Source organism: Sceloporus occidentalis, unplaced genomic scaffold (assembly GCF_023333645.1).
Source record: "Sceloporus occidentalis isolate IW3139 unplaced genomic scaffold, rSceOcc1.0.p SCAF_2, whole genome shotgun sequence".
Classification (NCBI taxonomy): Eukaryota; Metazoa; Chordata; class Lepidosauria; order Squamata; family Phrynosomatidae; genus Sceloporus; species Sceloporus occidentalis.
In genome coordinates this window covers 69375982-69389063 of record NW_028316982.1, presented here as the reverse complement: position 1 = coordinate 69389063, position 13082 = coordinate 69375982, and the positions used below count along the sequence as shown (strand labels likewise).

At 40.9% G+C, this 13082-nt stretch overlaps 1 protein-coding gene across 3 annotated transcripts in view; it reads right to left on the bottom strand.

Annotated features, from left to right (window-relative positions):
* Positions 1 to 8736, bottom strand: part of ACSL5 (acyl-CoA synthetase long chain family member 5) — a 35029-nt gene extending 26293 nt beyond the window's left edge. The window contains exon 1 of one of the 3 annotated variants that reach the window (XM_089509902.1): positions 8651 to 8736. Coding sequence is in view for 1 of the 3 variants with exons in the window: in XM_089509903.1 (XP_089366029.1) it covers positions 5760 to 5819 (60 nt within the window). In the remaining 2 variants the exon portion in view is untranslated. Of the gene's footprint in view, positions 1 to 5759; positions 5859 to 8650 lie in introns of those variants that run through there. The other 2 variants (XM_089509903.1, XM_089509901.1) reach the window with 2 other exon arrangements.
* Positions 8737 to 13082: the final 4346 nt, after the last annotated feature.

Genomic DNA, 13082 nt, shown 5'->3' with positions numbered 1-13082 from the left:
AGCCATTTAGGGCTTTATAGGTTATAACCAACACCTTGTATTGCGCCCGGAAGCGAATAGGCAGCCAATGTAGGTCTTTTAAGACCGGTGTTATATGACTGGTCCTAGATGTATTAGTGACCAGTCTTGCTGCCATATTCTGCACTAATGGCAGCTTCCGGGTATGGTACAAGGGTTGCCCCATGTAGAGCGCATTGCAGAAATCCAACCAAGAGGTTACCAGAGCGTGTACGACTGTTTCTAGGTCCCCCTGGCTCAGGTAGGGACGCAGCTGGCGTATCCGCCGAAGCTGATAACAGGTGCTCCTGACCGTCGCGTCCACCTGAGATGTAAGGTGGAGCGACGAGTCGAGGAGCAGCCCCAGACTGCGTACAGAGTCCCTCACGGGAAGCGTGATCCCATTCAGGACAGGTGGAACCACCGCCATCCCTGGGCCAGGAGAACCTATCACAAGTACTTCCGTTTTCTCTGGATTCAAGCTGAGTCTGTTTTCCCTCATCCAGCCCATTACCGACTCCAGACAGGCCACGAGAGGAGAGATGCCATCCCTGGTCACTGCATCAGTCGGAGACATAGAGAAAATTATTTGGGTGTCATCAGTGTACTGATAAACCCGCGCCCCATGTCTCCGGATGATCTCTCCCAGCGGTTTCATGTAAATGTTGAAAAGCATGGGAGACAGAATGGCTCCTTGAGGGACCCCAGATGTTAGGGGTCTCTTGTCGGAGCACACGTCTCCCAGCTGCACCATCTGGAACCTCCCAGAGAGGTAGGACCAGAACCACTGGAGCGCAGTGCCCCCGACTCCCACCTCTACCAGGCGCTCCAGAAGGATACCATGGTCTATGGTATCGAAAGCCGCTGAGATGTCCAAGAGCACCAACAGGGACACGCTTCCCCTGTCAATGCCCAGACGGAGGTCATCGACCAAGGCGACCATGGCAGTCTCAACCCCGTAACCCGCCTGAAAGCCGGTTTGAAATGGGTCTAGATAATCCGTTTCATCCAGGATCGATTGGAGCTGGATCACAACCACCCTCTCGATCACCTTACCCAAAAATGGCAACAGCGATACAGGCCTATAATTATTATGCATCAGGGGGTCAAGGGAGGGCTTTTTTAATAAAGGTCTTACAGTGGCCAATTTTAAATTCGAAGGAAATTGCCCATCCCTGAAAGATGTATTAATAATCCGGTGTAACATTGAAGTTACCACCGGTCCCCCCTGAGCCGCCAGCCATGAGGGACAGGGATCGAGAGAGCAGGTCGTCTTCCTAACACTCCTAAGGATCCTGTCCACATCCTCGGTACTTACACTCAAAGTGATCCAGTTTAACCAAGTCCATGGAAGCTCTGGACGCCTCTACTCTGGTTTCTGCTCTAATACTGGCATCCAGACCTTCGCTTATCCGAGAGATTTTATCCGTGAAGAAGTTGTTAAATCGGTCACAGCAGGCCTTGGAAGGTTCAAGGATCTGGTTCGGGGCAGGAGGGAGCTGAGTTAGCTCCCTCACAACCCTGAACAACTCAGGAATAAACTTCTAGAACATGGCCACATAGCCCAAAAAACCCACAAAAAACTGTGGATGCTGGCCATGAAAGCCTTCAACTTCACAAAAGAAGAATGTGTTTTCCAGAGGAGGGAGGTGGCTAACAGATTCAGGGAGCAGCCATTGAATTAGATATGAAGTGAGGAGACAGTTACAATATCACGGAGGAGGGGAGCATAATATCCATTTATTTCAAGGAATTCTATCCTACCTTTCTCCCACAATGGGTGCTCATTGCCCTAAAACTGTTTCCTAGTTCAAATAGCATGGATAGCCTTGGTGACAGCGCCCTTAGGTTGAAAACTCTGTTAAATGCCAAGATCAGTGAATAAGAGAACAAGCCTATTCTTCATAGGGCATGATGCCACACTATTCTGCTTTGTTCAGGGCCTACCTGGAATACTGTGTCCAGTTCTGGGCACCACAATTCAAAAAGCATGTTGAGAAACTGGAGCGTGTCCAAAGGAGGGCGATTAAAATGGTGAAGGGTCTGGAAGCCATGTCCTATGAGGAACACCTTGGGGAACTGGATATGTTTAGTCTGGAGAAGAGAAGGTTAAGGGGTGATATGATAGCCCTGTTTAAATATTTGAAGGGATGTAGTATTGAGGAGGGAGCAAGTTTGTTTTCTGCTGCTCCAGAGAACAGGACCCGGAACACTGGATGCAAGCTGCAGGAAAAGAGATTCCACCTCAACATTAGGAGGAACTTCCTGACAGTAAGGGTTGTTCGACAGTGGAACACGATTCCTAGGAGTGTGGTGGAGTCTCCTTCTTTGGAGGTTTTAAACAGAGGCTGGATGGCCATCTGTCAGGTATGCTTTGATTGAAAGTTCCTGCATGGCAGGGGATTGGACTGGATGGCCCTGGTGGTCTCTTCTATGATTTTATGATTCTATGCGCAATTCTGAATTATTGCCTAGCATGTATTACAGAGACCTAGCTGGATGAGGCTTGGGGAAGAGGTTAATCTCTCTGAGCTCTGCCCATCAGGTCTTTCTGTAAAGCGCAGACAAGACCTGGGGATGTACCACTCTCCCCACTGCTCAACAGTCTCCCTTCCTGAGCTAATTGGGATAATCTCAGGGTTGGTGTTGGACTCCAGTAGTGCTGGGGGACTTCAACATCCAAGCTGAGGCTGTCCTGTCTGGGCCCCTGTGCTTCAGAACTGCAAGAAACCTGGGAATAAGGGGGCGATTCACTTTCTATTAGCTTAGTGGCCCTTATTGCAGAGCAAAAGTGACTTAAAAACAAGAACCTGAATGTTCTCAGAATGGCCTAGTGAAAGCCTGGATCTCAATACAATTGAGATCTGTGGCAGGACTTGAAAACAGCTGTTTGCCAACATGCAACCTAACAGAGTTGAAGTTATTTTGCCAAAGACAGTGGGAACCAGATGCACAGAGCTAATACAGGTTTATCAAAGGTGGTCTACAGTTGTAACTGCTGCCAAAGGTGCTTCTACCAAGTGTGCAAAAACTTCTGCAACCAGAAGTTGCAGTGGGTAGGTGGGTGGGTAGTTTTTGGGACATTGTATTTTATTGTATTTTAATGGTGTTAGCCATCTTGATCTTAATGGAGAGGCGGGGTATAAATACATTTTATTAAATGTCAGTTTCTTTTAGTTTACTGAGATTTAACACCACAACTCTTGTCAAGGTAACTTGTGTACTTTTGCATTTTCACAGTGTTGGGTGTCTTGTGTATATTAGCTGGAAACAATGTATCAAGTACTAACAATGCCAATTTAATATTTCAATTTCACATTGCAACACAACCAAATGTGAAAAAAAATCTAAGGGTGGAGATGGTTTGAATACTTCTGCAAGGCACTGCAGTTATCCACCTCTACACTTTAACATAGGAAAGCAAGCACAAGTCCATTGTCTCCTGTTTTATAAATTAGGTATCAGTGACTTGTGAGGTGGGGAGGTGATAACTGTGGTTATCTGGCAGTTTTTGGACTCTATTATACATATACCCCTTACCATTGGCCCGGATGGCTAGGGCTCAAAGGTGCTGTAAACAAAGACAGCTGGAGAGCTGGTTGCCTGCTCACTGCTTTAAATGTTTTGGACTTCAGTATCCCAACCAAAAAATTGTCAGTGGTTATGAATTAAGGAGCTGTGGTTCAACATATCTGAATAGATGAAAGGTTTTAAATCTTGGCTATATAACCAGGATGTGGCCTTTGCATGATAAGATGTTATTGGAAATTAAAATGGTTGTTAATGATTTTCCATGTGCTGCTTTTGGTCCTGCTTGATTTTGGAAGACATACTGATTGAAAGTTCAAGTATGATGATCTTATTTTTAAAAGAAGTTTGGAAGTACAGACACTTTACAAAACATATCCCATCTCCATAGTAATTTTAATATTTCAAACAAAGCTAATCAATGTTACTTCCAAGCATACATTTATGGAAGAAGAAATCTCAGAAGACTGGGCATGATGAACCAATGGCCTGACTCAATACAAAGTTCATGTGTTTCTGGGATTTTAACTGATACTGCTTTGCCAAGTCATGAGGTAACATACTTTTACTAAAGCTAGCAATCCTTTGGAGCCTACTTTGATCCACTTATATAGTTTCCTCCTTCACCTGCTCAAGAAAAGGTTGGGCCAGTCTGCTCCTTTGGATACAGATTATTTTTTTTATTAAGCTTAATGACAGTATCAGTAATATGAAGTTCAAGCAGTTCACAGCTCCAGAAACACACTTCAAATGTCTGGCAAGGAATTTGCTGGGTTCCAGCAGTTTCAAGAGATATGGAAGGACACTTTGCCCCTTTACTTATTGCATAATATTCTGTGGACTGTGGCTTTTGCCCTTAAACACACACATTAGTGATTTGTTAGCATATTCAAGAGCAGCTCACACCTTTCCAAGAGTACAGGAAGCCCTTTTGACCTATTTAACAAAAAGTGAAGGGATCACACAAGTAATGAGGAAGGTAAAGTTCATGCAATAGTGATCTTACAACATATATTATCTCTCGAGTCCCACTTGATCCAAGTAAAGTTCCATTCCTTCTTAACCTGAACAACCAAAGCCAGTAGAACTTGGAATACCATATGGTTATCTTTTTCTTGTCTTCACTAAATTTAGCTACTTGGTCTAAAGGTTAGTTGATGCTTCAGCAAATACTACCCTACACTTGAGATCTCTTAGATGAGCTATGAGAACAAAGCAAATGGCTTCCATGTTTAAAGAATGGTATTAAAGCACATTTTAAGTTCTATTGATTTTAAGAAGGTATATGGGACCAGAGAGGACTGTTAGAACTACCTGATACAAAGCAGTGTTTCCTGAACTTGCGCCCTCCAGATTTTTTTTTAGATTTCAACTTACTACAGACCAAGCTAATGATAGAAGGTAGCAAGCTGAAGGTTGCTGAACATGTTTTAAGGCAAAAAAGCTTCTGCAAGAGATACCAGTAAAACTTAGTAACAGTTATCATATTAATTTATGTCTCGTTGTCTCTCATAGCGTAAACCTACTGTTAATATCACAAGTTAAATGTACCTAAATTACTAGCTGAAAAAAACTAAAGCAATGATAAATGTTGGCTAAGGTACAATAAAAGCAATGCAAACAAGCAGCATTAGAAGACAAATCAACCAGCTGCTTATTCTTCCAAAGCTTCTACGAACAGTGGTGTTTGTGCCTGATGTTCCAGTGTCAGGAGTCTGGAGGATCTGTAATGGAGGGAAGTTCCATAATTGGGGTACCACCACCAAGAAAGCCCTGATGTATATTAAGGAAGAATAAGTCTATTCCGTAACCCTACCTCCAATTGCCCACGTTCTATACTATGTGCATCCTATTGATCTCTGGAAAGGCCTGAAAAGGGATTTTTAAATACTGTGGCCTGTTACAAACTGCCAAAATAAAGCTGCTTCGGGTCTCTTTGGAGGTATACTGTATAAATGATGCATGCATCCTAAGAATCCGGAAGCTGCACCAAAGCTGCACTCCAGTGCTTAGGAATGGAGTGTGGCTTTGGCACGACCTCCGGACTCTTAGGACCCATGCATCATTTAAATAGCATGCCTCCAAAGAGACCCGAAGCAGCTTTATTTTGGCCGTCTGTAACAGGCCTGTATCTCCCCATCTCATTTTAGCCACCACTGCTGCTACAAAGAGCCAAGAGCTATGGGTTAGCTTGAGGCCCAAAAAGATGTCCCCCATCTGTAGATGGGTACTACCTGATCCTTGCTGTTGAACCACTCTCTCATGATGTGAGGAAGATTATATCCCCTTGCCATTGTGGAATCTTGGGAGATCAGCCGTTGGAGCAGCAACAGTCACATTGAAGTTCTGGCAAAACAACCAGCTAAGATCCCTGATACATTCCATCACTTCCTCCAGAACTGCTGGCAAGGGCCAGAAGAAATAAATTATCCACCTGCCCAAGGGGACATGTTCTCTCAGTCCCAGGGGTAAAATAACAGAAGGGAAAAGTATTTCTCCAACACATTCATTGTAGAATCCTGAAGAACAGTGGTTTGAGTGTTTGACTGGGGCTGCAACCACACTGTAGAAATAATCTAGGTTGATACCACTTTAACTGCCATGGCTCAATCCAAAGAATTCTGGGAAATATAATTTCATGAGACATTTAGCCTTCTCTGTCAAAGACCTCTGGTGCCACATCAGACTGCAATTTTCAGAATGTCATAGCATTCAGCCATGACAGTTAACGTGGTGTCAACCTGGATTATTGCAAATGCAGTTTAGGACTCCAAGGTAACAAGGTGGGAATCCCTGCTCAACCATGAACCTTGGGCAAGTCTTACTCTCTCAGCCTTAGAAAAGACAATGGCAAACCTGCTCCAAATAAATCTTGCCAAGAACATCCTATGGGAAGATCACCATCAATCTGTGTCAACAAAACAAAACTATCATTATTTTAAAAAAATAGAACTATGTTTTCCACCTTTGTCACTTTTCGCTAGGTGCAAATATGGAATATAGACATTGAAAAGTAAACTCTCCTCAGTAATGAGTGACATTAACAAATGTTTGTATTTGGGGAATGCTTTTAATATCCTTTATTCTGTTCAGAAATTCAGGGTTGTGCATAACCACAACATAAGGAAAACAATCAAACCTCTTAAATTCTTCTTTAAAAACAGCTCATGCAAGTAGAAATGCCTGGGTAAACAAAATCCATTTTGCTTGCCATCCGAAAGAATCACCTATAAGCTGCTACACACAAGTTTATAAGAAGGAGTGCTTCATAGCACCACTTACAAAGAAGCCCTTTCATTCATTTACATGTACTGTGCCCTCTCTTGAAGGCACCTAAGTAGCATTTTGGCAGTTAAACAAAGACTGTTACAAGAAGAGGCATTCTTTCTTGTATTTGAAGCCCAAATCATTTAGGGTTTTACAGGTAAGTACTAGCACCTGAATTGTGCCCAGAAGTGAATAGGCAGCCAGTGAGATAATTTAAATTGCCAAAATACACATAAATGTGGCTGTACCATGAAAATTTATGGCAGTCATATATCTTAAGCTTCTGGCTAGTTTTCAGAGTCAAGCCCATGTCTAATGCATTGCAGTAACGGCAGCAAGGATGTTACAAGAGAACAGATCATCATGGTCATATAGTGGACCCTTGTTATACGCTGGGGTTTGGTTCCAAGATCCCTTGTGGATAACAAAATCCGTGGATGCTCAAGTCCCATTAAATATAATGACATAGCAAAATGGTGTCCCTTATGAAAATAAAATAAAGGTTTGATATTTGAAATGTATACTTTTTTGACCATTTTCAAACCATGGATGATTAAATCTGTGTATAAAAAATCCATGTATAAGAAGGGCCGACTGTACTATGCTCCAGATGTCTTTACAGCTGGCAAACCAATCAAAGTGGAGAGGTATTAAGATTGCTCAGAATTTGAGCCCTTCAGCAAACTGTTTCATTAACAAGAGTATCTGTTTTTTATCCAGAAGCAGAACTGGAGAAAGCTATGCTTTGGACCACAATTCTCATAATCACCCAAAAAGCACAGCCACTGTGTTAGCTGATGGATGGAGGGAGGCTGGAAACTGTAGGCCACCATGATAACTCTTCTAAACTGTGGAAAATCCCAGGTTCAGACTTAACACTTCCAAGTAGGCCTTGAGTATGTACTTCACATGCAGAGCCTGGAAAGTTACTTTAAAACAACAACAATGCACAACTAGCACAGGGTTCTGGGAGCTGTAGGCCAACAAGGTAACTGTATGGAAAGTCTCTGATACAGACCCTAGAATTTCCAAGTAGACCTAGACAAGATTTTCATCTGAAATCTTGGAGAACCAATAGGATTCTAGATTGAGCTGGGAAAGCCTTCTCACTTGATATAGGACAGTATCACATTCCTAACTCAAGAAAGCTTAAAACAATTATTTCTAATTCAACTGAATGACAAAGAACTCCCAACTAGCTTCCAGAAATTATTCACTAACATCTAGCTTTGTTTTGTACAGAAACAGGGGTGTAAAAAGATACACTTCGCAGCAAGACTTCCTTTAGTTCACAATTAAGGAAAAACCCAGTTTATAGAATTTGTTCAACCACACCGATCATGCATATATATCATAAAGTAATAATCAGAGCCTTGGCCTTTAGAACTATCTCAGAACATAATAAAAAGAAAAAAAGACAAGTCTTGCACAACCTTAATAGACAGATGGTAGGTTTTAAGCTTCAGTCTTATCTAAACACAGGAAAACATACAGATCTAGTATTAGAATTGGTACTAAAAAGCAAGGTCCAATATTGCACTTCAATGCTCACAGGGGAAAGCAGCTTACTCACTCTTAGCTAGACATCTATAATAAAACTCCAGTAGTAACAGCAATATTAACACCTTCTGCGGGAATAAAGTGTAAGAGTATAGTAACAACATTGCAAAGAGAGTGGGAACAGTGCCCAGAGGTTTTTTCCCCCCAATGAAAGTTGTTACAGTTGCAAAATCTAGCAAATGCTTTTACTAGCAGATGACTTTTTACAGTCAGCTGCTACACAAAACACGCAGGAAAAGCCTCATGACAAATAGCCCACAACTTTCAAACACTTACCAATGGAAAAACCTCCACTTACCAAACAGAAACTATAAGCCTGCAGCAAAACTCTGCAGGCACACAGCCTTAAATAACAGACACATCCAGGAAGTGCTGAGAAGCTCTCAACAGAGGCAAACCTCTAACAGGAAGTGACTGATTGTTCTCAGGGATGCTGTTATAGGCTCCCTTAGAGCAAAGCCTCTTAAACGCAATCCGGCTTACTTCGGCACAAAAGTGAGTGAGGTCAAGCTGCTTGAAAATACGTGTAGCATAACAGGAAGGGAAGTGGCTAACCACAGTTCATCTAAAAGTGACAGCGTGTATTGCTAGCAGGACATTTGCCTTGCACATCTTTAAACCTTCATACCCATCTTGTCTCTTTAAAAAAAAAAATCACTGCCTGTTCAGAGATAAAGCAGTACTATGAAGGAATGAGTGCTGCCTGTACCTAAACCATTATAAATTTCTCTATGATGAAAAGGGCTTCATTCTGAAAATACTTAGAACCAAAGAGGTAATGAGCCTATCCAGATTGACTCAAAAGTAAGACTTGCCATTTTTACTCCAAGTAATTTATGACTAGTTAGTTGTTAATTTCACTTTCCTCCCTCCGATGTGGCTACCAAATGGGCAACCGAAAACCTTATTTATGCTTCAGTTTGTAGCTATGTCCAAACCCAAACAAACTGTAATTAGTTAGTCTTAACTGTGGTTCAGCAAGTCATCTCAGAACCACAGCGCTGATGTTCAGACATAATGAAAACTGCATAAAATGGGAAACAGATGCAAATGTTTCCTATCTTGTCCCTATAGTTACACTGGAAGGAAGGGGGAGTACACAATTCAGAGATTTGAACATGTAATACAAAACCACAGTTTGTTACATATAAATGAAGGGTTGAAAGCTGTTGATAGATCCAACTAGAGCAGACCCTTTGAATTAATGGGATTTTTGTAAGTCTTGACTTACCATTCTACAATAGATTCAATAGGCTTGCTCTAGTTAGAACTACTAATAGGATTCCAAAGCCTCCAATATTGTACAGATGAAACGTACGTTCATCAGAGTTTTCAGGAGATAAGCAAGATCCTTCAGGTAGGGTGCTGGCAGAAGTTCCATGCTCTTCAACATCTCACAGATGAAAAGCATGACATTCATGATGAAGCAACATGAGAGTGGCATAAGTTATTAATGAGGAAAAACAGAATCTAGGAGAGACTGCAACACCTTGCTTTTTCATGCATCTACAGGAATGGGTAGGATTCTGCCTTCTTTTCCCCTATTCCCCTGCTGACTTAGTGTAGTGCAAACTACTTTTGCAATTTGAACTGAGTTTGTAGCAACTGAAGTAAGAAAGAAAGAAAGAAAGAAAGAAAGAAAGAAAGAAAGGAGGAGGAGAAAGAAATGGGAACATTTTCAAACAACTGAAAAAGTAGAATGGCAGGATTAACTGGGACTGTCTCTACCAGACTAGGACAGCTGGAGGGTATGGGATTCATGCCTAAGCCTTTGTATACCGTTTTGTATCTTTTCACTGGAACTTGTGTTCCAAGTTGCCAAACCTTTTCCTAACTCTGCTCCTGTAACTTTGCATAGACATAGAACACAATATAGACATAATCCACTTTGACACCACTTTAACTGCGCTGCCTCAGTGCAATGGCATTCTAGGAACTGTAGTTTTGTGAAACATTTAGCCTTCTCTATCAGAGAGCCCTAGTGCCACAGTAAACTACAAATCCCAGATTTCCCTAGCACTGAGCCAGGGCAGTTAAAGCAGTCTCAAACTGGATTATTTCTGCAGTGTGTTTTGGACCACAGAGGAATATAGTACAGGAACAATTCGCCATCTATTACTCATCATACCTACAAATGCCTACTAAACTTTTGCTAATCGGGCTGTTAAAGGTATAGGAGCAAGTTGCAAAAGTTGGTAAGTCTAGTGTTATTTTGGTGTTGAACAATAACCATATGAAAGAAATGGGTGTTGTTTGATAGCATACTTAGGATATGTAAAACATGGGCTAAATTTGACCTTAAGAACAGATAAGATCTCACATCTTGGAGATTACTCTTTTCCTAGCATGGAGGCAATCATGGGGAAAGCTTCACCTGTTAATTTAATTCTGTAATATCTCTGTTAAACATTATCTTAAAGGCACAGTTTCTTTATTATAAAGATTTATACATAGGTAATAAAGAAACCTATAGTAGGCTGAACACAGCACTTCAGGCAAAAGCACATGGAGTACATGACTTCTAATGAGGATACATTACCTAAGAAGACAGAAGAGACTCAATAGCACAGAAATATATTCCTGGGTGTAGACCCAAAGCAACTGTTCTTCATTCTAATCATGCCTTTCTTTAACTTTTTTCTATCTCTTGCTATTGTGTTCCTTCAAGTCATTTCTGACTTATGGGTATGCTAAAGCAAACTTATCAGAGGGTTTTCTGGTACTGAGATTGTAGACTTGTGTACAACTGTGGGGTCATTCAGTGGGCTTCCATGTCTGAGTGGGGATTTGAACTCTGATCTCCTGAGCTGTAGTCCAATGATCAGACCACTACACCATGCTGGCTCTTTTTTCCCCTAACTATTTTTTCTATGTTGTAATACCACTACAACATAGGATGTTTGACACATATGCTTGTGAAATGTACTGGGAGGGGGACTTATTAACTGCATCAGAATTTACTGTCAGAGAGAAGCTGCTCTTAGATTGCTTCTACATATAAGTACAAAAGATTATTCAGGACAAAGCAATTCTTCAAGTGATACCAGGTCACCCACCCAACCAGCCTCACATTCACCTATGTCCAAGGGCCAGTTGTAGTTCCCTTTCAAAATCAGGCATGTCATATAGTAGCAGAACTGAGAAGGTTTTATAATTATTTTTAGATTCCTCACTGCTTTACATTTGTAAGTGATTCTAAATTGTTTTAAATTGTACACCACTTGTGACATAGGGTAGCATTTTATATTTTAGTAAATAAGGCAAAACTGGAAGATGGCAGTACAGAGTAAACCTCTCTCTAGACTTTAGGGTGAGGGGCATACATTGAGGTTTTTTGAACCATGACAAATTTCATTTTACCCTTAAAAGTGTATAGAAATCATAATTCATTGACTGAATAATTCTACAGGGGTCTGCCATTCTAGTTTCTTACAACAAACCAAGACCTACCCACCCACCATCTTATAGCACCGTAAACATTAACATGTTTATATATCCTGGTGAATATATAAAATCATGTTATATAGATACTAAAAATATTTTTGTGCTGTCTAGAATAAAAAAAATTTCATTTAAAATGAAAGATCCATGAGTTCATTAACTGGTTGTGTTCCTCCAGTTAATTACTAAGAAGATTTTCAAATCTACATATGCTTATAAATGCGACAATAGCCAGCCATTTTGGTTTTCCATGATTTTTGAATAGCAAGAATGGTCATTTTAACATTGCTAGCTTTTGACTGGAAGCTAATTGCAAGGCTTACCTTCTGTCCGGTTACACCAACACAAAAGTGCAAATAAGTTTATTCCACCTGGTCTCGTACTGAGAGTTTCAAATCTGCTAATTTCATAAGCAATTTCTGTGGTTGAGCTCTAGCTGGTTATTCTCTGCCCTGAAGCTTCTTTAATAAAAAGACAGCAGTTTACCTAGGCAGTCTTTGAACCTGCCTGTGATAGGTTCAAAGGTAGGACTTATCCTGATCAAACAGTCAGAGTAATTTGAGCTGGTGTGAAACATCAATTTAGCAAAAGGTATTGGGCAGTGCTTACATAATAGTTTTATAAACTCAGGAATATGCCTAAAGTTGCAAACCAAGCACAACTTTGGAAAAGGCAGCATGCCTTAAACCTGGCCACCACCTTAATAGACCTTTAGCAATTTGCTCTCCCTTCATTATCTGGGTGAATTTTGTATTTTTAAATTAGAAAGTAGGAAAAAATATGCAGGAAAGGATTACCCAGAAAGATGTAGCAAAGGTTTGTAATCGTTTGCAATACTCATGTAACCTAAGTATCCCAGGTGAGTGGGATTGTCAGAGACATTTGCATTTATGTGTGGGATAGACAATGAGGACTCCACAAGTCAGCCTCCATAAGATGTGAATGCCTTATACTACAATCTGACACGTTTACTCAGAAGTAAGTCTTCTTATGAGCAAAGGGATTTACTCCCAGATATGTACATATATGATTGTAATTTGTACAAATGTATGTGTGTAGTAATTAAAAAGCTAACTGTTTCTTGGGTAACCAAGGCTGACTTTGAAAATAGGATGCTATTTTCTATATCACATTAATGCAAATCCTTTGCATTTTGTTTTACACATAGACTGTTAGCTGTATAGAGGATAGATATTGCATTTCTTACCTTCTGCTTATTTCTAGGAACAGGGAGAGCCATTTTACATCTTAGCAGAGCAAGAACATAACTTCAGTCCTTAAATGATTCT